General features: G+C 44.6%; 1 protein-coding gene across 1 annotated transcript in view; it reads right to left on the reverse strand.

The window, feature by feature from the left end:
• RYBP (RING1 and YY1 binding protein) overlaps positions 1–27346 on the reverse strand; it is a 90649-nt gene that overhangs the window by 62754 nt on the left and 549 nt on the right. Inside the window, exon 2 of the mRNA XM_066596705.1 lies at positions 26371–26496. Within this exon, the coding sequence (XP_066452802.1) occupies positions 26371–26496 (126 nt within the window). The remainder of the gene's footprint in view (positions 1–26370; positions 26497–27346) is intronic.

Here is a 27346-nt window from a genome sequence, read left to right on the forward strand (position 1 = left end):
AAATCTAACTCGCATCGGACAGTCCATAGACACCTCATCCATGTGCAGGGACAATGCAGCAAAAGATGCCCATATAGAATAGATGGAAATTGGCACGACTGGCCAGCTATCAAATGTGCACCTACCCTCATGCGATGAAAAGTGTTGCAGAAAACAAGGAAAGGACATGTTTTTTGCCATGAAGAATAAGTAACATAGTATGTTAGGCTGAATGAATGAATGGAGATAATATCCATCTAGTTAAGCCTCTTTCAACCCCCACCCACCCCTCTTGGTCCAGAGGAAGGCAAAAAAAAAAGCCAATTGAGCTCATTTGGGGGGAAAAAAATTCCTTTCCGACTCTGTATGGCTGTCAGAATAATCCCTGGATCAACGTTTGAGTTCCTACCCAACTCCAAGACCCGAATCAACAACCCCGCTGGTCACCTAATAGGTATATCCTGTAATATCGTAGCACTCTAAAAGAAGTCTAGTCCCCTCAAACTCCTCTATGGATTTTGCCATCACCACGTCTTCAGGCAGAGAGTTCCACAGTCTCACTGCTGTTACAGGAAAGAACTCCCTTCTGTGTTGATGATGAAACCACATCGTGGCACCACATATCCATGGTTGTACTGATCTCCTGGTTGAACATTGAATATGGTATATTAAAATCCATCAAGTCAAATTTTGGTTTCCTCATTTGGGAGTTATCGTCATACACATTAGATGTTTGCAACATCATGATGCCATCAACAAAAATCCTTCATGCATTATATGGCACTGTTATGCAGGACAGCATCCCTACTGATCGATCATGCACTGTATCTGGATCCAATACAGAACATTAGGAAGACCTATGCAATAACAGGTTGGTCCACATTTTTGGGCAATCACGGCTTTCAGATTTCAGGGGAACAGGTTCCATAAGGTGGCGAATATCCTCCACACTAAACTCAACCCATGCCCGCTGCACCAGCTCCGTCAGTTGGTGTACATTCAGTGGGAGTAGATCTCACAGCCCTTTCCAGCAAATCCTAGAGATGTTCAATGGGGTCACAGTCCGGTGAGTTTGGGGGCCAAGGCAGTGTGAACAATTCATTGATTCATTCCTCCAACCACTCCCTAGTGATTCGAGCTTGATGACAAGGAGCATTGTCCTCATGAAAGATGGCACTGTGGTCGTGAAAATTTCTGGAAGATATGGGGGCAGAAGGTCAGCTAACAGACCACGACAACACCACCAGCTTGTTGAACCTTAATTGTGCACCTGCAGAATATGGTTTCATGCTGCTTATGCCAGATGCTGACCCGATCATCTGTATGGTTCAGCAGAAAATGGGACATTCTGTATGTGTCCATGGTCCAATGAACTCTTTACTGCACCGATGTGAGGCAGCGTTGTTGATAACCTGGGTTCCTCAAGGGTACCCTTGTTGATTTTCAGCTACTGAACCCCAGTCAACGCAAGGTACACCGCATGGTCATTGTGGAAATTTAACTTCTCCACTGTTGTATGCTAGGTCAGCTGGCACATCATTGCTGTGCTACCAGATGTGCCAAACCAATGCTCGCCTCTAGATCAATCACACGTGGCCTGCCGTTGAATGATCTTCTGACAGATCTCGGTCCATGGTTCAACCAGTATTGGTAGACGCTTGATACAGTGGTTCGGAATCACCAACAAGTGCAACAGTTTCAGAAATACTGGCATAGCACCTCTGGGAACCAATCTGCCCGCGGTCAAAGTCACCAAGTTTAACCATGACTACCAATTGTTGGCTTCTGCTCCGCATAGGAGAGCTCACCATGATACAACCGTCACGTGGTACCGCATTACTGGTCACAAGATGTCACGTGCCAGCTGTTTCTAATGCAGAGATCAATGTAATATGGTTTGTTACAATTGTATCCAGCCAATGTAACATCTGGGACTCCTGACTCCCATGCTACAATGTATCCATGAAGCTACACACACGTTTCAGAAGTCCAGTAATGATTACGTCCTTTAGTTTCCTGGCAAATATAAATGCCGACAACCCCTCTGCGAAGTATTAGCCCCATGACAGTAATAATGTGCCCTCTAACTGCTGTGGAAGACTAAACCCTTCTTCACCTAGTCTGCACTCCATCACCCATCTGAAAGCAGATGCTCACGTTTACATAGAAGGAAGGGTGGGGGGGGTTAGGAAAATCTAAGATATTTCCATCCCATTTCCTCAGCATTTCAGCCTAATTCTTGACGCGGCCTCTTTCTAATAAAATCAAAGTGCATTTCATTTCATGGTTCGACTTCACGCTTAGAATTATTGTAACCGGGCCCTGTGGGGAAACTCGCCACAAATAATTACGCTGATTTTTGAAAGTGCTCTCTAAATTATCTTTTCCCTGCACTTAGGATATGGAGCCGCCACACTCGCTATGGTGGGGGGAAGGGAGGGAAGAAAAAAATATATAAAAAATAAGAATGATATTGTAATTTGGCTGATCTATGGATTTGGCCGGTAATTGAACAGATCGTGCCACTAATGTAATAGTTTAAGAGTAGTGAGATTGTCTCCTAGTAATATGTGACATGAGCCAAATGGAATTATCTGCTATTGTAGATGAGAACAGCGAGCGTGGGGCCTCTGGAAACACTACATGGTAAGAGAGGCACTTTACAGACTAATAATATGCTGCGCCTCAGTCCTCCTGAGATGGAGAGCGGGAGAAATGACTCCGACAGACTGTTAACTCCTTCAGCACACTGGAGTCACCGTCAGCCTCTGTGCGGAGCAGACAACAATACGGTAATTAACCACTAAAGTTAGTGAATAGGGTTGTGTGTGTGTTTGTGTGTGGGGTGGGGGTAACACATAGGTTACACTGTGCTCAGAAAATTAAGGAAACACTTAATTCATGTTCTGGATCTGAAGAAAAAGATGTCACTCTGCCAATTCTGGTGAATGCTATAAAAGCTGCGGGTGCTGGGCTGTGAGCACAGGTCCTACTACAGGACGTTGGACCCTCATGGAGTCCATTTATGACAGTTTGAGAAGACGCAGAAAACATGTGCTGTATAAAAGCATCATTTCTACTTCAATCGTTAAAAATAGAAAAAAAAAAAAAAAAAAAGCTCATTATACCCAGTTTACATCTTATGTACTAATCAAAAGGTATTGAATATGCGGGGTAGCCATCCTGAAAAGGACGACCCCGCCAGGAACCTAGGTCCTAATCATCCTTTTCACCCTAATTTCATGGGGAAAGGTTAGAAGAAAAGGACCTAGTTATATTAATACCTACAAACCGTACCAAAGATACCACAAACATATGTATCCTACATGGATATATTATACAACATATGACCAAAAAAACTCTATTGTACAGATATACCCATCAATTCACATAGTTTCTTATTAAATAAACTGAAGACAATGACATCTTAGGGTAATGTTATGATAACGTTCATACTAAATAGTCCGTAAAAATAGTGACACTCCAAAAGATCATATCAATTCTCCATATCAACGCGTTTTGCACTACCAATCGCAAAGGCCGATCAGCGACCAAACTAGTCCAGCTCTTCTCGTCTTATGGCCCATGTCCTGGGAGACACAGCAAACCTCCTTGTGATGGGTCATCCAGGAGGAGCGGGACGACCTGTACAACCTGATGCGGCTTCAGGTACCCGTCGTATACCAGTAGTGACAAGGACACCACCAGCAAAACACAGAACTAGAGACGAGTCAGTCAGGATGGAGACAGGAGAGGAATGGTCTCCAGTCCCTTTTCGGGGTGTCTTGCTGTCACCTCTTTGGTGCTCCTGGTCCCCTTTTTATTTGCACTAAAGAAGGTGAAATGGATTTACAATTGCTTCTGCTTCCCAACTATACCACAAGAAAGTGAACGGACCCAATTATAGACAATGGGGTCGATTCGGTGCTGTTTGGTTCCGTTTTGAGATGAAGTTGCTCGACCTTGGGGATTCCCCTTTCCTGCTCTCCGAACGGAGCAGAAAGCGGGTCACTAGATGAAGGTGTGAAACCACCCTAATTGCTGCGCTTAAACTGAACAATTGAGAAACCTACAGTTCTCGTTCCTCAAGTCTTGCACAGTGGAATTTGCCTGTGCAAATCTAGTAAAATCCAAAGCAATCCTGTCCTGTGTGGACCTATCCTAAAACAAACATCTAAATCCACTCTGATGATAACTTCCTTGTAAGAAGATCTGCATCCACATGATTAGCACAGACAGTCTCATCCTCTACAATGAAGGGTGACATCCAATGACTACAAGCAGAGGTTTTGCAACCCATGAGGAACTGATATAAGAGGTACTGAAAGGTACATAATATTCCATTATAAGCTTTACTTGGAAGTAGCATCTTAAAAAATATACTCAACTGGCTCCTAAAGTCTCCAGTATGTGAGTATCCCTTGTTTAAGACCCCTTAAGAGTCCTGTCCAGGTCAGGCTCTCCACAGCCATTTTTTATTCTCACACCCAATACTCAGGCTTTCTTCCTCAAAATCTCAAGACCAAATAACCACTTCAAGTCCAAACTCAATGTAGATATATTGTTCAAGGGGTCCAACCTTCAACATTTATAGCACTTCTGTGACGAGTAAACCGATGTCTGGTACCGCCATTGGTCAATCACCATCGCAGTCTCCAAAAAACTCGATGGAGAGGAGGTCAAGCATCTGGTTTTCTACAACTTCCTACACATTAAAATTGGAAAGGGGGAACCCTTTTAAATTCTATGGAGATTGAAGTGGCCATGAATGAACGAATGTGGCCTCTGTATTGTGAACTTCCAGAGCTAGTGCTCGCCCCAATCAAGGATTTATGGTATGTCCTGTGTGAATGGTGTAAGTGGTTTTGACGATTTAAATAATCCTTTAGAATCAATGATGGGCCAAAGGTTGCCAAACCCGTGTAAGAGCCCGCTTAACTTATCGTTCAATTAATCGTTAAATCGTGCAAAAATGAATACTCATTCAGTGTAAAGACAGCCAACTATTGAATGGTGAGCGATAAGGTGTTTACTTCTAATTCACAGTTCGTTTTATGCAGGCATAAAAGTCATTATTCGTCATTTGCCAGTCGTTGTGTAAAAGATGATCCTTCAGTCGTTACCAGACTCCCCTGGTTGCATTTTCCTAAAACAGCACCACACTTGTCTACAGGTTGTGTCTGGTATTGCAGCTCAGCTCCATTGATGTGAATAAAGCAAAGCTACCAAACCACACACAACCTATGGTCAAGTATGGAGTGGATTTTGAAATCTAGCAGCCATGGACAACCCCTTTAAATTCTCTTACAGAGCCAAGTTTGCTTGGCCTGATAGCAGTTGGGAACCTTCAGCAATTATTTATTTCCCATGACTTAAAGCAGCTCTCCAGTTGCAGGACAAAACTGTGTTGCGGGCCCGGAGGGGCAGGGGTATATATTACCTGCAGCTATTCATCTGTGCCGCACCTCCTATCCACCATCCACCAGTTTCAAGCTCCATTTTCACCTGTCCAAGATGGCTGCAGCAATTTTCCAACTAACTGTGCGCTGCCCTTTGCTTATGTGATCAGTGTTAGCCAATCAGACAGCAGGTATATATTCATTGGTAGACCAACACTATCAATGCACTGAATAGATTAGGTAGTCCGACGGTTACGTTGGCCATCTTGGATGCCCAAAAACAGAACCAGGAAACAGTGGATCGGAGGGACAGGGAAAAAAGCACTATAGGCAATTACCCTCCTCTTCCAGTCCCAGGACAGAATTTTGTTGCTTTAATCTATAGTAGTGCTGTATAATATTCACCCCAATTCCCAAATAGTATCCTGAATGTTATTGTTCTACGCATGCATTAATTCTCTTGACAGCGCTTCAACTTTCTGTCCCTTTTCCTTCACGGCCTGCTCGTCCGCCTTCAAGCTGTGCAGCGTCTGGATAAACAACGCTTTTGACAGGAAAGGAAAGAACGCCACCGTGGTGTGAAAGCAAATCTACAAGGGACAATGGAAGAGCACAGAATATATAGTCCTGCTCATCCAGAGCTTCCCAGTTCATGGAGATGACTTATCAACAGTTTAAATCAACTCTATTAGTTTTTTTTATATATTTTTGATCACAATAGCAGCCCAGTATGTAGCACTACTTTTAGAGCCCTGACGGACCCAAATAATGTGTGGAGTCCATAGTCATCATCAGCCCATTGGGGTTAAGGGCACTTATCTAGGGCAGGTTCAGTGCAAGACACCAAGAAGCAAGAACCTCCATCGTCCACCGCCCCTCATCAGACCTTACGCAACTCATTAAGCCTGGACAGCTCCTTTAAACCGTCCCAAATCCCAGACATCCCTTTAAAGGAGAACAGTTTTATTTCTTAACCAGCTGCTTTAGAAGTTATTGGCACGCGACACGCATCCATCATTGAGTAGATTTATAGGGATGCTCAATCTACACTTCTCAAGCTGTGCATATATTTAAATGTAATCCAGATGAATGATCGGAAGGTTGTGGAAAATGTAATATAGTGTGCATTAGAGACTGCAAACATAACCACAGATAAATGAGCCGAACGTGCTGCGGAGGTGAGAATTTGTCACCATTCTAATTGCTCTATACAGTGCAAATGTATCTCAGTTACGCCGTGCGGTGCAGGCTCCGGGAACACGCGGCTAGAGTGCTGTATACATTTTTATGGAGACAGATTAAACCGGTTGCAGGGGTATACTCAAAAATCATGGCAAATTCCCCAGCTCTCTATACAGCTACTGAACCTGAAACCTTACAACAAACATCTCTGTACATTCTACCAAATTTACTTTAGCATGGTGCAACTTGATAAACCCTTTAAAATCCTGCCCACCTTCACATAAAACCAATGCCACTAAGCCAGGGCTTTTACCCATGTACTTTTAGTTTATTCACATGTTCCCTACTGTTGTCCACCGGTTGTTGGCTTTGTTTACAGTCACGACCTCAAGTCTCAGTTATTTATGCTTGCACATCCTGCCTGGCATGCGCGGTTGCAACTCTAAAGTAGGCTTGCAAAATCCACTCTCACTACCAATGCAACATGAAGGGAATGAGTGGATGGGAAGATGGCCTGAGACATGACATCAACAGAAAAAAAGGCCCTGAAAGAGGTGTTACATGACCAGCATGGAGTGGATCCCTGCATATTTCCAAGTATATATTACAAATTATCTTAAAGTTTAAAGCAACCCTCCAGTTTTGGGGCAAAATTCTATCCTGGGACAGGAGGGAGCAACGGGTATATTATGTGCAGTAATTCATTCTAGCCGCTGATCCTAGCCACCAGATCTGAGTCCTGTTTACAGCCATCGGAGATGACCAACAATTTTCGAACTACCTAATGCAAACTCTGCACTCTTATTGGCTAGTGCTGATCACGTGAGCAGCTCTGGCCAATCAGAAAGCAGGTATAATGCATTAGAAGTCTAACTGTCAATGCACTGTGGGGATTAGGTAGTCTGAAGATTGTATTGGCCATCTTGGATGGCTGAAAATGGGAACTGGAACTGTGGCATTAGAGGGACTGCAAAAAAGAAAACTGCCGCTAAAACACCCTGTCCCTGTACTGGGACAGAATTACATCCCAAAACCAAAGGGTCGCTTTAGTCTATAGCAGCATTAATAAATACATACTTTTATATGGCTCAGATAACCCCTTTAAGAATGGATCAAGAAAAGGGTCTTATACAACAACTGTTGAAGAAACTACAACTGTTTTCCCCGGCTTCTCCATAGACACGAACATTCAGATCGGCCGAGCATTTACGAAGTTAATTGACTGGGAAGCAACAGGATTGGTTGTTGAAATGCAATGTCCCTGATCCTGCTTTCCCTCGACATGATCACTCAGGGGAATGTTTATCCACCAACATACACAGTCGTTGGATCGTTACTGGCGAGGTTAGATAACTTAAGTCTGAAAAGTGTACAACTGCTTAAATTTACACAAGCCCCACCTTCTTTGCAGTAGTCTCCTAGGACTGTCAACTATGCATTGGAGATCTTCGTCCATCACCTGCACAAGTCCTAATAGGGCAAGAGAGTGTTTATATCAGACAACACCTACTCGAAGCCAAAAATCAGGGAAGTCTAGACTAATTCTCCTTTTTTAAAATTCATTTCTTCTTGGATCAATATGTCTCTGGCAAGGAATGTGTTCAAAGCACAATTAGAGAAATGTACGATGCTGATCTACGGCGTCTGGCAATGAGTGTAATGGTTATGTGCCATCTGGGGACACATTGGTGAAAGAGTCCTAAAAGAGAAGATTCGGGATAATGAGTTCATATTTAGTGTTTTGTTTTTTTTCTTCTGTCGGAAAAGCAAGCAAATGTCTCAAAAAATTCATTAAAAAGTAACAGACAGCCATTAGCCAAGGGCAGCCCCGCCACCATTAAGAGCCGGTGGCCCATGGCCATGAGAGCGTAGCCAAATCGAATGTGAAAAAAGTTCTTCCCCAGTGTAATGCTCAAGAAAATGACAAGTAGTAAGCCCAATATATAAGCAGAATGTACTGTGAAGTACATTGGTCAGCTTCCACCAAGCGCGTATACTTACCACAGAGGTAAGCCATTGTGCTGCTATGGGGCCCATGAAGAGAGGGACTCCAGGGATACTTGGATCTACCCGGTTTTCTACCGGACGTCTGGAACCAATGTAGGACTCCCCTCTCCAAAAGGAAATTAATTGCTCAAAAAACAAGGTGGTTAGGAAAAAAAAGTCTTAAGGGTCACGGAAAAGCAGTGGAAAGAGGAGGGGCATTTTGATCTTTGTCATGTGACCTATATAATCACCACGGGCCTCCACAAGGCTGCATTTATTTCAGGATGTTTATATGGAGCCAATCTCATAGATCTCCAAATCCATTGGTATGTTTTTGGTGTGTAGGAAGAAAGCAGAGAACCTGAGTACACCTACAGAAATAAAATCATGCAGATATTGCCCCTAATCAAATTTGAACCCAGAACCCCAATGCCACAGCAGAGCTAACCACTGAGCCACCACATTTTTTTTTCAAACATTAAGGGGTTGTCCCGTTGTAAATCACTGATGGCCTATCCTAAGGAGAAGCCATCAATAGTAGATCAGTAGGGGTCTTCCACTCTGGACCCCTGCTGATCAGTTCTTCACTGGGCCAGTGTGCTCATGCACGGAGCTGATTTCTACAGGAAGCAGACAGCCAGTGGCTACACTTTGTATTGCAGGACCTTTGCGTCAATAGGAACTTTGCCTGTAATACCAAGCCTGGCCACTGCAGAGAAAACCAAGCTGTTTGCTTCCTGCAGAAATCCACAAGTGCAACGACCTGGCAAAAAAAGTGATTGGCACAAGGGCCGGCTGGTAGACGCCTGCTGATCTATTATTGATGGTCTATACGAATGCTAGATCATAAATAGTTTACAACTGCACAACCGCTTTAACTATTAAGCATTCTAGTTAGGTCTTTAATTACTCTTGATAAGACATATGGAGTAGAAATATAAAGGTTACAGTTTGTCCACATGCTTATAGGATTCAACAAAAAGCAAGAACAAGATTCTATCACCAGTCAATCATTGAGGATTATGGCAGGAGATGCAACCATCGGATGAACATATAAAAAAGGTCATTACATATTACTTCCTGGGGTTCTGATACAGAAGCATGGGGCATATGTACTTCACATTTTGCACCAGAATTCTTGCACAAAGAAAGTTACAATTGTGATGCAAATGCCAAAATTGCAACTTTTTGGGAGGTCTACTCCAGGCCCTGCCATTTTGACAAAAAAGTGGAGTTGAGCCTAAAGTGAAAGGGCATCAGATTTACTATAATTTTTGCCAGAAGCTGATGTAAATTATAGCTGAAACCTACACCAGCTCGTAGCTGGCATAGGTTTGTTTGGCGCACAGTGATGTCACAAGATGCAGTAAACACAAGGGTTTGTGACAAGTCAAAGTTTTCCCCTATCCAGATGATAAAAGTATACCCTATTATTGGGGATATGGGGGGGGGGGGGGGGCGCCTGACAGGCGGAACACCCACCAATCCCAAGAATGAGGATACGGTTAGTCCCCACGTGAATGGAAAAGTTGCGCGGCCGTGCTACTGCTTCATTCACTTCAACAACCGCTCTGGAGATTGCCGAAATGCTTGAAATCTAATCTCCAGCAGTTGTGCGTCTACACGACCTCCATTTACTCAAGAAAAGACCAAACCCTATTCTCAGGATTGGTGGCTGTCCCAGCAGTTAGACCAAATCAAAGTTAGCCCCTATCCTGTGGAAAGGGATAACTTTATAATTCAACACAACCCCTTAAGTTTTCCTTCAACATTTTGAAGACTTCCTTGCAAGGATTTCCTTGACAGAGCAGAAGAAAGTCTTCAAAATGTTGAAGGAAAAGAAATGTCCAGTGTACTTGCAGAAGCCGAGGAATGGAAGCATGTGACCCAAAGCAGCAGAAAGATCAGGAGTCAGCCAGCACCCATACTGCTTGGGAACTAGTACCTGGTTGTCACACAGGGGAACCTAGTACTGGTTGCGGAGCAGAAGGAGAAAGTTACAGCAAGAAAGGACACTATCCACAAAGAACTGCGTAGTAAGCACACAGAGTCCTCTTGTTAACGTGTTGTTGTGAAGAAGAAAAGGAGAGTGGTGGTTGTGGGGGATTCCCTATTGAGAGGAACAGAAGCCTCTGTCTGCAGACCTGACACCTCACGACAGGTGTGCTGTCTTCCAGGTGCACAAATCAAAGATGTGTTCAAGAGGCTGTCAAGACGCTTCAGTCCTACAGAACACCACCGATTCCTACTAATACATGTAGGACCAATGACGCTGCAAAAAAGGACCTTGCAACTATCTGCAGAGACTTTGAAGACCTTGGAAAGAAGGTGAAGGAACTAGGAGCACAGGTGGTCTTCTCATCCATCCTCCCAGTGGATGGCTATAGAATAAGAAGATGAAACAGGATTCTAGAGGTGAACTGGCTCTACGATAATGTCGTCAGCAAAGATTTAGATTTAGATTTCTGAACCATGGAGTGAATTACCTATACAATGGACTGCTTGCTAGAGATGAGTTACACCTTACAAAAACAGGTAAGCAAATGTGTGTTGGGCGCCTGGCTTCTGAGAGCTTTAAACTAGAACAAGGAAGTGAAGGGAAGGGAAGTGAAAGGCCAGGTAAAAATATACAGCTAATGAATACATTTCAGAACTTTGCTATTAGAAGTGGGAAGAAAAAACAAAAAGGCAACCACAATTCAGGGATGTATTAAGAGAAACGGAGTCTAGATCACGTGAGGCAATTATCCCCCTCTATTCTTCCTTAGGCCACCTGCAGACGGCCGGGTCGGATCTCGCTGCGAGAATTCTCCCAGCAGGACACGACCCGGGCCCCTGCAGGGACCAGTGTGGCACTCACCTCTCCCGCAGCTTCGTGATGTGACGGCTGCCCGCCAGCCGGCATAAGCGCAGAGCAGAGCCGGGGTGCGGGAGTGACATTTCTGTGCAGGCCTCTGCGAGACCCGCACAGAAATAGAGCATGCCAGGATTTGTTTTCCGCTTGCATTTTCACGCGGACAAATTGCGACCGTCTGCATAGGATTGCGTATTGTAATGCAATCCTATGCAGGCAGGGGCGTAAATTCTGCGGGGAAACCCCGCCCCAGAATTTCCACCCATGTGCAGCGGGCCAGTGTCAGACCTCATCTGGAATACTGTGTCCAATTCTGGGCCCCAACTTTAAAAAAGACAAATTGGAGCAAGTTCAGAGATGAGCTACCAAGATGGTGAGCGGTCTGCAAATCATGTCCTATGAGGAACAGTTCAAGGATCTGGGAATGTTTAACTTTCAGAAGAGAAGACTGAGAGGAGACTTATTAGCTGTCTACAAATATCTGAAGGGCTGTCACAGTGCAGAGGGATCAGCTCTATTCTTATTTGTACAAGGAAAGGCTAGAAGCAATGGGATGAAACTGAAAGGGAGGAGGCATAGATTAGATATTAGACAGGGAGGGTGATCAATGAGTGGAACAGGTTACCACAGGAGGAGGCGAGTTCTCCTTTAATGGAAGTGTCCAAACAATGGCTGGACAAATACCTGTCTGGGATGATTTAGTGAATCCTGCACCGAGTAGGGGGTTGGACCCGATGACCCTGGAGGTCCCTTCCAACTCTTCCAGTCTATGATACACCACACTTACACCCCTGGTCCAAGTAAATAGGTCTCAAAAAAGAACCATATGTTATGGAGGGTCATTAAAATGAACTATCTAAAGGAGACCCAGGAAGACAAGACCGGACTCCATCTGTAGCAAACAGCAGTTTAGGCTGTAAAAAGGATGTCATAACATTGCTTTTATCTTTCCTCTATTCCTTCCTGCTCCATTTGCCATTTCCTTGATCTTATCTGACTTTTCTCCTGACCTTTCAACCCGACCTGGAAGGTCAAGGACCTCAGAGATGAAATTGCCCACCGAGCCAGAAAGCCATAAATCTAGGTTCATAAGAACAGCTTTGGATGTGATAAATGAAGCAGAGCGTTGATAATCATCAGTGGGAGATCGGGTGTGGGGCATAAAGTGCACCATCATATGGTAGTAGGAACAAGACCTAAAGCAAATCTTTATTACTGTTCTGCACGGTTAGCCACAGGAGCATGAAAGGAACAATTTACTTATAGAATTGTTCTGCTCCCCCAGTCTAAAAACTAAACTAGAGGCCATGTACATCGGCATATTGCAGGACGCATAACATGGCAATCTAAACAAACCCATGCACATTAGATGAATACGGGTCAAACTCGCCAATTTTAGGCAGGACTGGCCGACCATCTAAAATATTTGAGGTGTTTCAAAACTATCCAGAAGTAACTCAGGAAAAAAAGTAAAGGACACGATGGGTTTAAAGAGGACTTGACACGTCAAGGCAGCGGGGCTTGCTGCATAGCTTTGCAACCACGACCCAGTATCGCTGTTTTTTTCCATCACATGTAAGAGAGATGTATTTTTTTTATTGTACCAGTCAGCGCCTTTTCCTTGGTTTATTTATATAGTAGACTGAATTGTATTGTATTATGGGCTATTGGCGCCTTAAAGACATGGTGGGGTGATGCCCGGGGAACTAAGGAAGTATTGCAAGAGGAGGAGTCTGGTTATGAAAATGGAGTTCATGGATTATACTTGTGAGGAAGTAGTGAAGAGTAGACAGTAGTATGGATAATAACATTGCCCAGAGACTTTGCGAGACCTGAAAGCTTCAGCTATTGGGGGGGAAATCGCGCCCCATCACTCCTGCCAATTTGCAAAGTTGTAGCGACTAAGGTCAGATTGCTTAATAAAGTTAGTATGTTATGGAGTCATGTGGTCCTGTTCGATGCGCCCCATCACCATGCCGCTACTTGTTCTCTACACAACATGTGTGCCCTAAGGAGTAAACCTGGTGGTACCTTTGCCGTGCGCACTATTGTTCCTACTCCCATACCCATCTGGTTTCTCATACCTTCCACCCACACATACTCGCCCCTGTTCTCCCGTACAGGCCCCTCTTAGATGCAGGTCCTGGTGCTGCAAATCTATCAAGTGGCTTGTCCCCACCGCTCATTACCAATGGGTGACATCAGACTTGGCTGTCCACAGGAGAGGAGCTTGTACAGGAGAATAGGGCTGAACAGACAGGTTTATCGGCAAACATGCCCGACTGTTTGTTCTCATGGGAGGTAAGCCACCACCAGAGCGGTCCTGAAGCAGCTTATTCTCCTTCCCATTTTGAGGATAAAGTGTATGCGTTCATGGTAAGAAACAGCCACCGGTCAACAGCTTTAAGGTGTATGATCACCTTTAAGAGCACATCGACCCATACTGTAGTGCTGATCTCCTGGTCTATTCGAATGCATGCTCTTTAATAGTTGTATTGCCTATGGTCCATAAAAGAACAACCCAAGGACTCCTTGAAGCACTTTACAGATTCCATGCGAACGCTGAATGACGGAAAGAGTGGAAACGCAAGAAGATACCTCGTCGGTCATCATCTCAACAAAGTGCATGGTTTTTGTTTGAAATGTTATATATCGTAAGCGCTTTTGGGGTGGGAGCATGGATTGGTGTAATGATACCACGAACCAGAGGGGTGGTAACAGGTGTCACTAGAGAAGGCCTTCAGAGTTCATATAAAAAGTGCTAATTGAATGAGGGACCAGAAGTGTGGAGGCCAAGAAGTGGGCTCTGCCCTTCGCAGGCTAGGATGGTAAGAGTGGCTACCCTATAAAAGGAAAGATGAACATTGGAATTGTGCTTCTGAATATTCCTCTGGAGTGGAAAAAGTTTGCCTTTACTGTTGTGGCATTCTAAGCCTTTCCATGCCGCAGTTCCTGAGAGAAGAAGCCCAACTTGTTGAAGTTCCTGCTCCGCTGAATCATAACATGGAGCGACTTCCTCCCCTAAACATTATGCACAAAACCAGGGCCATTGAAGCCATTCGATTTTATGTTCGCACACAGGTCCCCAGTAACCAGTCATTCCATGCCTGCAATGACCATTTCATCCATTCCATCTACCGATCCAGCGAATGCTGCATCTACTGCCGTCAACCCTAGAATGCCGAGAAACTGTTCTGTCTCAACCTTTGCCTACCGGCATCCCCGTTGCAGTAGAAAAGTAAAAGGTAGATCACTGGGGGGGGGGGGGGGGGGGGTCATGGTAGAGGCCAAATCATGTCCGAAGGTCACTTGCCACTGAATGTGGTTATGATGGAGACAAGTTCAATTCTAGGTTTTGCCATCAGGGTTGCTGACAGTAATCACATGGATAACTACTTTAATTTACAAACCCATTCCAGAAAAACTGGAATCTGATAAATGACATGAAGACCCATGGGTGGAACCCATTAGGCCTGCAAAGTTATTTTTGAGTACAAGTAATAAACACTAATGAGACAAACTCCATAGAGCAAGTCAAAAATGCATGAAACAAAGCTAGATCAAGACCCAAAAATTTGAGTAGATTTCTCACTCCTGGCGCAAACCAATACAGCATAATATCTTGGTTACGGAACTCTTCAATCCTTGTAGATACAGACATCACTAATAAAAGGGATACGATCCCTGGCTTGTATCAGCCAGATCACAATTCCCAAATAAGACATCTGAGGTCTTAGTCACGTTTCCTTCAAGTCTTTTCCTACATAGGCTCTTGAACTGAATTTGGGCTTCATGAGGCTTGTAGGCCCCCAGGCACATGAAAACATCACAAGGTAAAGAAGCTTCCTGATAACTACACAAGTCAAGAAAGGGAAAGTGATGCACCGGAGTGTGAAGAGGACAGTGGGGATTTAGGGGCTATGCTGCTCTTGCCAGGGGCTAGATAAAACGGAGTTGAGAAACAGAAGATGGAAATCTAGGAACCAACGAGATTTTCTTAAGTTACAAGAACAGCCCATGCGCTGACTAAGGAAGTAGACTGAGTATTTTATTTAAAACTTATATAAGAAGCCAAAATACACTAGAAAGATGAGGACGTACCTTGCCTGGAGGAATCTTACAGTTACGAAACTTAAAGGTTCATAAAGCATGTAGCTCCAGATATTACAACTTTATATTCCCACGGTTAGGGCTTAGGGGTGGTACAGGTAAGAAAGACATGGCTGCTTTCTTCTAGAAACACACTTGTCCATGGGGTGTGTCAGTTCCATTGAGGCGAGTCAAGAGGGGTGTGTCTCTCTCCTTAAAGAGAGCACCCAAGAAGTGTGTGGAAACACTTAGAGGGCGAGTGGGTTAGGGGGATGGCATAATCTCTCCCCAAGGAGAGCACCCAGAAGGGGTATGAGAAGACCCCCCCCCCCGAGAGGCGAGTGAGGAAACTTATACGGCCATACGTGCTCCTCTGGGTAATTTATGCAAATAAGGAAGATGGAACAATACCTCTGCAGCGCTACCTATTGGATGCCAGCATTCCTTCAAATCAATGTTACCAACTTGTTTAAAAGTCGTAAACAATTATTGGGAATAGGAAACGAAGCCAGAAAACCATTCATAAAGGTGAATAACGCAAACAACCTATACAGAGGTGTAGCGCTTTTTTTTTTGAGGCTATGAGTTAGGGGATTCAGTTTTCCTGCTTCGTTATAGGAACAGAAAAGGGGATTCCGCTGGCCAAAGCGATCCGTTTTAGGACAGAACTAAACTGACCCCACTGACTAGAGGGGTCCTGCTTGGTTTCTGTTGAGTCTGGCATATTACTGGACGCAATAGTCCTGTATGCTGGACTTTTTCTCCCAGCATTCCCCGAATGTAGATACAAGCATAGCATAAGACAATACCAATGTTTTTCTAATCCTGGGCAACATATAGGAAACCACCTTGAACATATATAAACAGTAAACTAATCCAACATCACACAAAGTCAATGTTTTCCCGAGAGAAGAGTCCTCAGGAGATTATACTCCGAAGAGCGAAAAGAAAATCCAGAAAACATGGAGTTGCAACAACTCGATGGAGACGACACACGCTGCGTCCACAGATCAATTAACGAGCGGAGTCCTCGACTGGAGCAAACTAAAGTGATTTTCTATAAGAATGGTTTGAGAGTCTCACCCAATGCATCATCTTTTCGTCACCTTGTTTGCCCTTGTCATGCAGTGTTCACTGCCAGCCCCTGACAGTGCGAAGCGACTGCGTACAGCTGGCTTTACGTGGGTGATTGAAAAGGTAAAAAAAAGCAAAAATAAATAGCCCAAAAACGCGCCATAAGAAAAAGACCGGCTTCAGTGGTAGAAATTAATATAGACATTTACATAGATGTTAACAATGCCCTTTGGTAACGACGGCAGCATTTAATTAAAATTGGATTTAAAAGCTAAGTAACAAGGAAAATTTCACACGCCTACAGAAGGTTTTTATTTTGACTACACCTAAAATCATAGGAGGGTATGCCAGTATCGCTTCTGCATGGTATAGTAAATACCTCATTTGTATCTGCTTTGCAAGTACTTGAATGGGACATATCCAATGGAAGACAATAGTTTAAAGAGGTAGCGTCATGTACCATATTCTTAGATTTGGCTTTCAAAACTGTAAATGTATCACGTGGGCAGTGCTCACTGCTCAGCATCAATTGGTGATGTCAGACTTGATTGACAGTAAGCAATTGGGACCGCCCACTTGACACGGTCGAGTCAGCGGGGCTGCAGCTGCAAAGTGCTGCAAAGCTACGTAGTCGAGCCCGCTGACATGGGGACATGACAGGTCCCTCCAACCCCCCCTTAAAGTGGTAATCCGGAAATTTTTGCATTGACCCAACCTCAGGAGGCAACCAGCTGATCCCCAGGCCCCATATCAGTGAGGACAGCATTGTCTGCTTTCAGTGCCGTCGGTACTGCAGTGACCCAGGTTGGTATTGTAAGCACAGTCTTCATTGAATTCAATGCAATACCAGCCCAGGCCACTACAATGTTGACAGCGATATCTGCACAGATGGCGGCCCAGTGATCAAGTGTTTGGAGGGGTTCCCGAGTGGCAGACCACTGCCGATCAACTCTAAGTTGTAAGAATAGATCATTAATAATTAAACTCCCGGCAAAGTCCTTTAAAAGGGGGGGGGGGGGGGGGGGCTGCCCGGGTCTTAGCTACTGATGAACTATTCTCAGGATAGGTTATCGATAGTCAATCTGTGGAGGTCTGCCCCTCAGAACCCCCAGTGATCAGTTATTATTGAGCCCACTCATTGTGGACAGAGCTGAAAGCAGATCATTGCAATGGCCAGGACTGGTATTGATTTAATTAAATTCAATGGAAGCTGTGTCTGCATTACCAGCCCAGGCCACTGCAATTTGCACAGAGCTGTCAGCTTCTGACTCAGTCCACACTGACAGCGGGCCAGATAACTGATCGCCAGGGATCCCAAGCTGCTGACACCTCCAACTAAGCATTGATGAGGGTCATCAATAGTTAAGCCCCAACCAACCCCTGCGTTATACCAAGTCCAGGACCTGAGGGTGTGCAGCATGGCAGAAGGATTCACAGACTAGAGAATCCCTGTGCCATGAAAGCATCTCCTCCGGGCCCACACTGGGCGTAACAGTGTACCAGTACTGGCAGAACCCATTTCTCACATTTGTTAAGGTAGCAGGAGAATGGAAGGACTGCAGAATCAGCCTAGACAGGATTTACTTGTAGCCTGTAGCCATGGAAACACATAGATCTGCATAGGAGCTGTATAGCCGTAATAGTAGAATAGGTTTAATCAAGACTAGTTATTGCTCCCGGAGCGCTAACCGAAAGGCAGCCACCTCTGCATTCAGATTAATACTCATACATAATATAATTGGACAGGGAGACAAAGTGTTAACAAGATGAGTACAGCATCAGCCAAACGCCGAACGAGTCGGATCATCTTACTCAAACACCGAGAACCCAACAAGCAACATCATCTGAATAAAACATACAGGTGTCTCCGGCTTGACATCTTAGACGTAATGTTCATCAATCATCATGACAACAATGAAAATACCGAAATAAAAAAACAACGAGAAAAAAAAAAGTTCTAAAAATAAAGATCGGCGAGCGGAGGCAAAAATCATTAGCCGACGCAGGGCTATGCGAGACGGAGGAAGGAAACGCAGGAGCCGCTTCGTGCATTATCATATATATCAGCAGGTTGGCGGTTTTACGTTACATTAGGCCAGCTGCGCACTTACTGCGTGTGTTGCGCCCAAAAGGCTGGGGGCACAATTCCCATTGACAGCACATGGACACCTGTCGGTGTGTAGTCCGGTTTACACGGACAGAGGTCATACACATGCATTGGCATGTCTTATTTGTTGTCCGTGATACAGACAGGAATAGGATGTGCCAGGAGTTTTCACACGGGACCAACGGTCTGCATTAAAAATCGCCAATCTGTATAGCCCAAGAGGCCATAATGGGCCATGGAATCAACATGGACAGAACACGGCCCCAACTACAGCGTGTGCCAGAGGCATTACCGTGGATAAACCCTGAGATTACCGAGCTCAACACGTTGAAATCAAGGTGTTAACACGTGCAAGCTCTGTCCGTATTGCTATGGGACAGAACCCATGTCTGAAACTCTCCGGTGTACCGTTATGGGCCTTTTACACGGGCCGGCAGTCGTTTAATGACTGCACAAGTCCTGACGTCACTGCTACGGTCCTCAGCGCTCGTGCAGAGAGTTTACACAAAGACTTGCCGCCGGCTCCTCTCTCAGCGCTTCACCTCCTAAGGGAAACGCTAAGTAGGGAGCGTTTACACGCGACAAGGCACCAGCGAGCCAATGAGGCTTTTTAAGCTGACTGAAGAGTCAGCATAAACCATTGTGAACGACAAGTGAGTGATTGTTTCACACGCTGAACGATAATCGCTCAAGTTTGTGTGTTTGTATTAATTTTGAGCGATAATCGTTAAGTGTAAGAGGGCCTTTACTGTTAGGCTGTTACGGTAAGGGTCAATTTAAGCCAAACGATTTATTATGCAGTCCATTTATACAAGCACATAGTCGGCTCGTTCGGTCATTCACATTCGCCGTATAAGTGAAAGTGACTGAACACGCGGTATTTAAACCGAACGATTAGCGAACGCTAAGCCGACGATTATTAATATGCCTGCATACACTAAACGATTTCTCGGTCATCGTTCGTTCGCTGCATCTACACCGAGCAATTAGCTTTCATTTTCACTTGTTTGAACGATTATCGTTCCATGTAAAAGGGCCTTAAATGAGGCGCAGCATGCGCAAAGTAATCTTTCCATAAAACGTCCTATAAGCGGCACTGTACATATCACCTGCGTCCACAGTGTCACCGAGAAACGAAGGAAAGCCTGGCACTCGCATTACCGACGGAACCAGCAGTAAGATGTAATTCATGACTGGACCGTCGGACGCCTCGCGGGGGAACAATTTCCTCTTTTACCCGACAGCTCACACAGGCATACAGACACCAAGGCATTAAAGAGTTAATGATGGCTGACCTGAAATCCTGCTGGCGTACAGACTGCAGTGAATTGTGACATGTAAGGCCCCTTTCAGCCTTTTTAGTCGCACTCCATTTTTTTTTTCTTCTGAAACCCCATTGAAATCAATGGAGGGGGGGAGGGGGATTTTTTTTCCGTTTTATTTCAGTTTCTCTTCTCCAAATACTTACAATAGAGAGAGACGGAAACCCCGACCTGACCCTAACGCAGGTGTGAGAGGGGCTGAATACACCTGTACAGTAAGTCTTAACCTGGAGGACAACGCATCCTGCTGAATAACCCAAAACCCTGTTAACGCATTCTTTGCCAGTGTTTTCTCAAAACCACTTGAAAAACCGTGACATACCCCTGACACATGAGAAGACCCCCAGAGGCTTTCACACCTGTCATGAGGCAAATGTCTGAGAATGCTTTACCCTCCGAGCATGACATCATGAGAACAAACGCCATTTACTGGGAGCCATTACGAATCGCCTTGGGCTGATCAGTCAGGGGAGGGGGTTATTCAGCAAGCGAAAGACAATTAAGATCACATGGGATTTACACTAGCCGCTGCTTAAAGGGATAGTTTATCTTTTACAGCCCAAGCCAGCTATTCAGGGAGAGAGGAGAGGAACTGTCATGTTGTCCTTCAACACACTATGACAACTCTCTTCTTGGGTGGCAACTTGCATCATAGAAAAGAACAACGACCCCCAATTCCTCTACTTAAAACGCGTTTAGACAGAATGATAAGTGTAAAAAAAAAAAATTCTATCTATATATATATATTCAAACCAGCGAATGTAAGTTTTTGGACATCCTGCTTTTTTTAGTGCTCCCTATGCTAAAATCAGAGAAGGAGCATTACTTGATCCCTATCGCCGTGATCCAGCACTGCCGTCCCACCAAGGTCCCTGCGTTTGTTGTGACAGATTATGTCTCCGGAAGTCACATTCCCAAACTCTTGGCATAGGAGCGCTTTAGGATGCGAGTGCTGATGCCAGGACAATGATGGACTGCAGCGCTGGATTGAGGCGTCAGGGAAAAGGCAAGTACTACTTTTATTTTAGCACAGGGACCATGCTGTCCAAAAACTGGACAACTCCATTAAGTCAATGGATCAGTTTGCAGTTTGAACTCAAAATAGAGACCTGTGGATTTTGGTGTGGAATTCCACAGCTGCGGATTTGGCGTCATCCTGTGAAGCAATTCAGTCCCACATAAACGGTCCCTTAGGTTGGGCTCACACGGTGCAGAATTGACGCATTTTGAGTTAAAGGGGTTGTCCCGCGGCAGCAAGTGGGTCTATACGCTTCTGTATGGCCATATTAATGCACTTTGTAATGTACATTGTGCATTAATTATGAGCCATACAGAAGTTATAAGAAGTTTTTCACTTACCTGCTCCGTTGCTAGCGTCCTCGTTTCCATGGAGCCCGCCTAATTTTCGGCGTCTAATGGCCAAATTAGACGCGCTTGCGCAGTCCGGGTCTTCTTTTCTCAATGGGGCCGCTCGTGCAGGATGCCGTCTCCGTGTAGCTCCGCCCCGTCACGTGCCGATTCCAGCCAATCAGGAGGCTGGAATCAGCAACGGACAGCACAGAAGCCCTGCGGTCCACCGAGGGAGAAGATCCCGGCGGCCATCTTCAGCAGGTAAGTAAGAAGTCACTGGAGCGCGGGGATTCAGGTAAGCGCTGTGCGGATCTTTCTTTAGGTCCCTGCATCGGGGTTGTCTCGCGCCGAACGAGGGGGGGGGGTTTGAAAAAAGAAAAAAAAAAAACGTTTCGGCGCGGGACAACCCCTTTAACTTGCAGACCCTCTGCACGGAAATTCCACTAAATTTACAGTAGCAGCAAATTGGACAAGATTTTGAAAATGTCGTCCACATGCTGCGGAAATAATCCGCACGAAACCTGTGCAGAAGCTTCCTTGCAGCGCAGAATTCAAATCCGCGACATGACAATCATGTACCGCTTCCGCTGCAGAACTCACCGCCTCTCAATGTGGGGGTTAATTCTGCTCAGGAATTCGCGATGAAACCCGCTTCAAAACCTGCACGAAATGCTGCGGAATTGAAGGCAGATATTCCGCAGAGGGATTTCGGCAGCGGACATTCCGCTGGCAATTCTACCCTGTGTGAACTGAGCCTCCAGATGCAACTCCTATAGTTACACCTCTGCCCCCCTCTATGTTGTCCATTTACCATGCCACGGGTCAACTTGGCAGTGACGTCTTACTAACCAACCAGCGATACCCAAGAATAGATGAGGCACTCCTATTCAGCTTCACCTGCCGTGGAATGAGCGGTGCCCGCCAGTCCCCATTCCTGGTGAGTAGATTGCCCGACAGTGAAACTTGCGTTTTTGTGGGAGTTTTTTGGTAACTTTTTAGATCTCATAACAAAAATTTCCAAATCATTCACAAATGTGCAAAACTATAAAGGACAAAACAATTCTGCAGTTCTGTCATCGCACCGCACAAACACCGACACTTTCGGTATTGCTTCTCTGAGTCGACGAACGCTCACAAAATAGCGCCTTGTTTATTATTAACTGTCAATCACGTGCAGGAAATACTCGCAGTACATTCAAAACAGGAACCGTCGGCCGCACGCTGGAAGTTTTACATTAAGAGATGAATCATTCGATTCGTGAAGAATGCCAAATGTCTACTCCAGCGACGTCAAGGTATTAATATGCAGATTCAGCATGAAAAGTGCAGAAGACGCACGGTGACGGCGAGGAGCGAGCGGCCCTCAGTGGATTCAACTGTCCCCCACGCAGGACTCTTGAGTACACTGTACAGACTGTTGACAGAAGTTCCTCAAAGGGTAATTTCATGTTCATTTATCTTAGGTCATAGATACGTGTCAAAAGCCAACATGAGCGGAGACCTGTGAACTTAGGCCCCCACGAATATCCAGGTCGAAGGTGTCCGACCCCTGTGGTGCCGGTTAGAGACTTCTGTAACTCAATCCCCAACACGAAGCGCCAATGGTTATGTATGATGTGTGCATGAAAAACACAATGGGCCACATTTATCAAAACTGTCTAACAGAAAGACTATTCTTGTTGCCACTAGCAACCAATCAGAGCCCAGCTTCCCATTTACCACAGCAGTTTTAGAAACAAAAGCGGAGTTCCGATTGGTTGCTAGGGGCAACAAGGAGTCTCGCTGTGAAGACAGTCTTGATAAAGGAGGCCAAATGTGTGTTAATCACCCAAGGAATGTCTAAGGGCCCTTTTACACTCAACAATAATCATTTAGATTCTCGCTAGATCGGGGGAATCTGAACGAGAATTGTTTCGTGCTGGCAGCGACTTAATGAGGAATGATAATTAGTTCAGTGTTCAGTTTCCGCAGACAGATCATCTACTGCATGAACTGTCTATCGTGAACGGAGGCGGACAGCTGAAGCGATCTTTGGCGCGCTTCACCTCCATTTACTGAGCGATCCTCACTCCGGCGTGAAATCACCCGTTCGATTATCGCTGGTACGGCTGAAGCGCCCAACAGTTGTCCCATGCAAAAGGACCTTAAGAGACTTGAACACGGAAACGAGTGCAGACAAATTAAAGGGATTTTCCAGTTGTAAACTATTGATGGACTGGAGCAGATTTCTGAAATGGATAGCTCCGTCCCTAGGCCGCTCTCACACTCGTCGCAGTAGCGTGGCATCCCGAGCGCCACATGAACCGCAGTACAATGCCCCATTTTAATGGGGCTTTGCAGACCTGTGCTCAAATGTTGCAATTACTGAGCGCTGTCTGTCCTGCATCTTCGCGTTTAAAGTGCCTCATCATCCATCACAATTATGGGGTATGGTAAAGAGCACTGTCAAACGCTGAGACATGCGTTGGAAAACGCCACTCGAAATTGCAGTAAAAATGCCGATTGATTTTTCATGCTTTTTTTTTATATATATATATAATTTTGTGATGTTCCACTTTATTTTCCTCAATTTTGCATTAGATTTTTTACGCAAGTTTTAAAGGGAAAAAAAAAACATGATAGGCCCAATAATGTAATTAAAGGTTCAGCAGCACTTTATGGTTACATACAATAAAAACGGTACACAATCACTTTAAAAAAAAGCGCAATCTGTGTTTTTACTTTTAAATCACCCCAATAGACTTGAATAGGCGATTTTCATCTGAAATCAAAACAAGATAGGGCAAAAAAAAAAAAACACATGCGCAAATATAGCCATTATATATTATTATGCTTTATTTCCGTCCAGTCCGAAAATTGGACAGAGAATTTGTGCAATTATACCCTAAGGAATGCGTAAGGGTCTGAGCACTTCATCAATCCCCCTTTAATATAACCATAGAGAGATATTGATCGTTATGACCAATTCTAATCAAATATCGAAACTCCCATCAGTAAACCAACCCTAGCCGTAGTGTGGCAACATTTTGGCACTGGTATTATGCACACAACAATCAACCCTCTTCTGTAGAAAAGAGCTTGGATCATGGTTGGGTTGGAAACCATCATTCTCTTCCCACAGATGCTCCAATTTTTGCCTCAGCCAACTCTCTTAGGTCACATCAATCCATTTTTCTATGGCCAATATTGAAATCTAATGCCAACATCTAAAGCAATATAAGAATATTTATGTACCCATCAAGTGACAAAGCAAGAACCATCCACAAGTGCATCAGGGATCTCCTACTGTGAAGCTCTGACTGGTGAACTACAACTCCCAGCATATTCCACAGCGTACATAGTAATGCACTGTAATCCATCATTTTCCTTTATAGATGAGCCACTTGCAATGTGTGCTTCATTCAGCAGCATTAACCCTTTAAAAGCACACACACATCATGAGGCATAAATCAGGCATAAAACAAATAATGATTATATACATAAGAGTTACATTTTGCAAAACCATAACAGAATGAAAGCCCTTGCACAAGCCATTTTGCAGCAAATCCTCCTACAGAAAGGTCAGGAAGGAGTTAAATCGGCAGTTCAGACAGGTTTACCTGCTATCAAATTGTACATTTCACATAAGCTATAGATATATACAGTATTAGTCATCACTCATGATGGTCAGCCTATGTACACACACAAATTCCCTTGAAAAAAACACTCCAAATCAAGCACTGATGTAGCAGAGCCAAGTTTCAGCGATGCAGTAGAGTCGAATTTGTCACGTGACACAACCCATAATGATATCACAGCTGGGATCTACATACGGTAACTATGCAGCAAACCAACTCCATTGCTCAGAATGCCATCACAAATAGCCGAGTTAAAGGACACATTCAACTCTGCTACATTTATGCCATCATTAGATCAAGAACTTTATAGGTATGCAGTAATGGCACTTTATAGGAAGGCACTGATCACAATGTGTGCGACTTCACCAAGAGTTGGCTAACATTTGCGTAATGCAAGAAAACCAAAAAAAGTCTTGGACAGTCACACTTCATGGAAATCAAGGGCTGTCTGACATCTACAAGTCACACAATGGCATAAAAGAAGGAATTCAGGCTGGGCGACACAATGGCACAGTTTGTCTCCAGCCTTATATGAAGCATACAATAAGGGTCCGTCCACACTGGCACTTTCACGTATGCGAAAAACGTACATAGAAAAACGAGTACATTTTTTAAATCGCATGCACGGTATACCCATCGATCACTCATGGATAGGAGAAATGTTTACGTTTTTTCACTATTAACTTTTTTTTTTCTTAAAAAAGTTTTGCAGTTCAACTTTTTTTCTTTAAGGCATTTGAGCGCAAAAGCTTTAAAAGGGGTATTCTGAGACTTTTTACATTTTCTTTCTATTGATGACCGATCAACAATCTATTGATGACCTGAGGGGACTGGCGGACGATCAGCTGATTCCTGTCAATGAGATCAGCATTGGAAGTTTTGGAAATTAGCTGATCGACAGAAATCCGAAAGACGGATCCCTCAGTCAAAAAAAAAAAAAGTTTAAAAGTCCCGCAATACCCCTATATGCCATACATTTCCATACTTTATTTCCCCCATCAACTGCAATGTTAAAAAACAAAAAATAAAGTATATCCGTTTCCATACTTTTTTTTTGGGGGGGGGGGGGGGAAGCAGCAAACGACTAAGCTTTACAATCAAACGAGAACATAAACACTCGGAACCGTAAGCCTTGCTAAACGTAATCACTAACTACGTTTAACCCATTATAGACAAGATACACCAGTATCACCTACAGGTCCGTTGAATGTTATGTTCTCATCCGTTTTAAGTAAAAACGTATGCCTTTGACACACGACCACATGGACGAGCCCTAACAGGCACAAACACTAAACAAATGTATCAGCAAAAAGTAAACAAAAAAAAATGTATCACATAAAATGTTTACATACGATAAATGCAACATTTCCAGAGTGTAAGAAGGGCTGCAGCCCAGCAGCGGGTACCGTACCTTGTGGACGTTCCTTTCCGGACATCACATATACTGCATTTAAAGGCTTCTGCACTGTTCCTAAAAGTGCACACACTACAATCCCAATATCCCTCATCCGCTGAAGGCTTCGCTTGCCGTTTTGGCCTGTAAAGCAAAGACAAAAACATATCAGTATGAAGTCATGCACCTGTCAATCATGACCCCCTTGCCTGTCCTATGCGCAAAAGCTATGGAAATCCTAAAACTTTTCCTCCCAGCGAGAATATTAAACTCCCTGCCCTTGAAATTAACCTTTCGTACCCAAATGCCTCCATGCCTGCGAGAGGCAGGAAGAAGTTAAACATCCGTAATGCCTAGGAAGAGCGAACGGATCCACTACACATAACCTTGCAGCCTTCTGCCAATGCGAACAACTATGCCCTCACCTCACCCCCACCACCTTGTGCCAGCAGCACCCTGCCACAGAAGACACCCACAGCATCTCCGCCAATGAACTGCCCCCCCATTATGACATGCAGCCATTCCAACAACAGTACCCCCCCCCCCCCTCCTTCTCCTCCTCTAGCCGTCACCATCGTCTTTAACCCTTGATGCTCTATAGGGCCCTGACATATAGCAAGGAGATGACGGTCACGGAAAGGAAAAGAAAAAAGGGGGGGGGGGGGGAAGAAAAAGGGGGGTGCAAGGCATAAAAAAAAGCATAATAAACACACACCCCACTGTGAAAATAACACACAAAAGACAAAGAAGCCATCGCCAACACAAGACATTCCTGCCACCCACCGTCTCCCATTCCCTCCCCGTTCACCTATCGATAATGAAATCATCCTAAAGGATATTGGGGGGGGGGGGGGGGGGGGGGAGTAATGACTTATTCCGATTTTTTAAAGGTTAGCGGAGGCGTCTCTCTCCCTCTTTTCTCCACCCTGCCCTCTTTTTTTTGCTCGCTCTCTCCTGGTAAATATTCTCTTTGTCTGAGGCTCTGTGCAGGGAG

This window comes from Eleutherodactylus coqui, chromosome 3 (genome assembly GCF_035609145.1).
Source record: "Eleutherodactylus coqui strain aEleCoq1 chromosome 3, aEleCoq1.hap1, whole genome shotgun sequence".
NCBI lineage: Eukaryota > Metazoa > Chordata > Amphibia > Anura > Eleutherodactylidae > Eleutherodactylus > Eleutherodactylus coqui.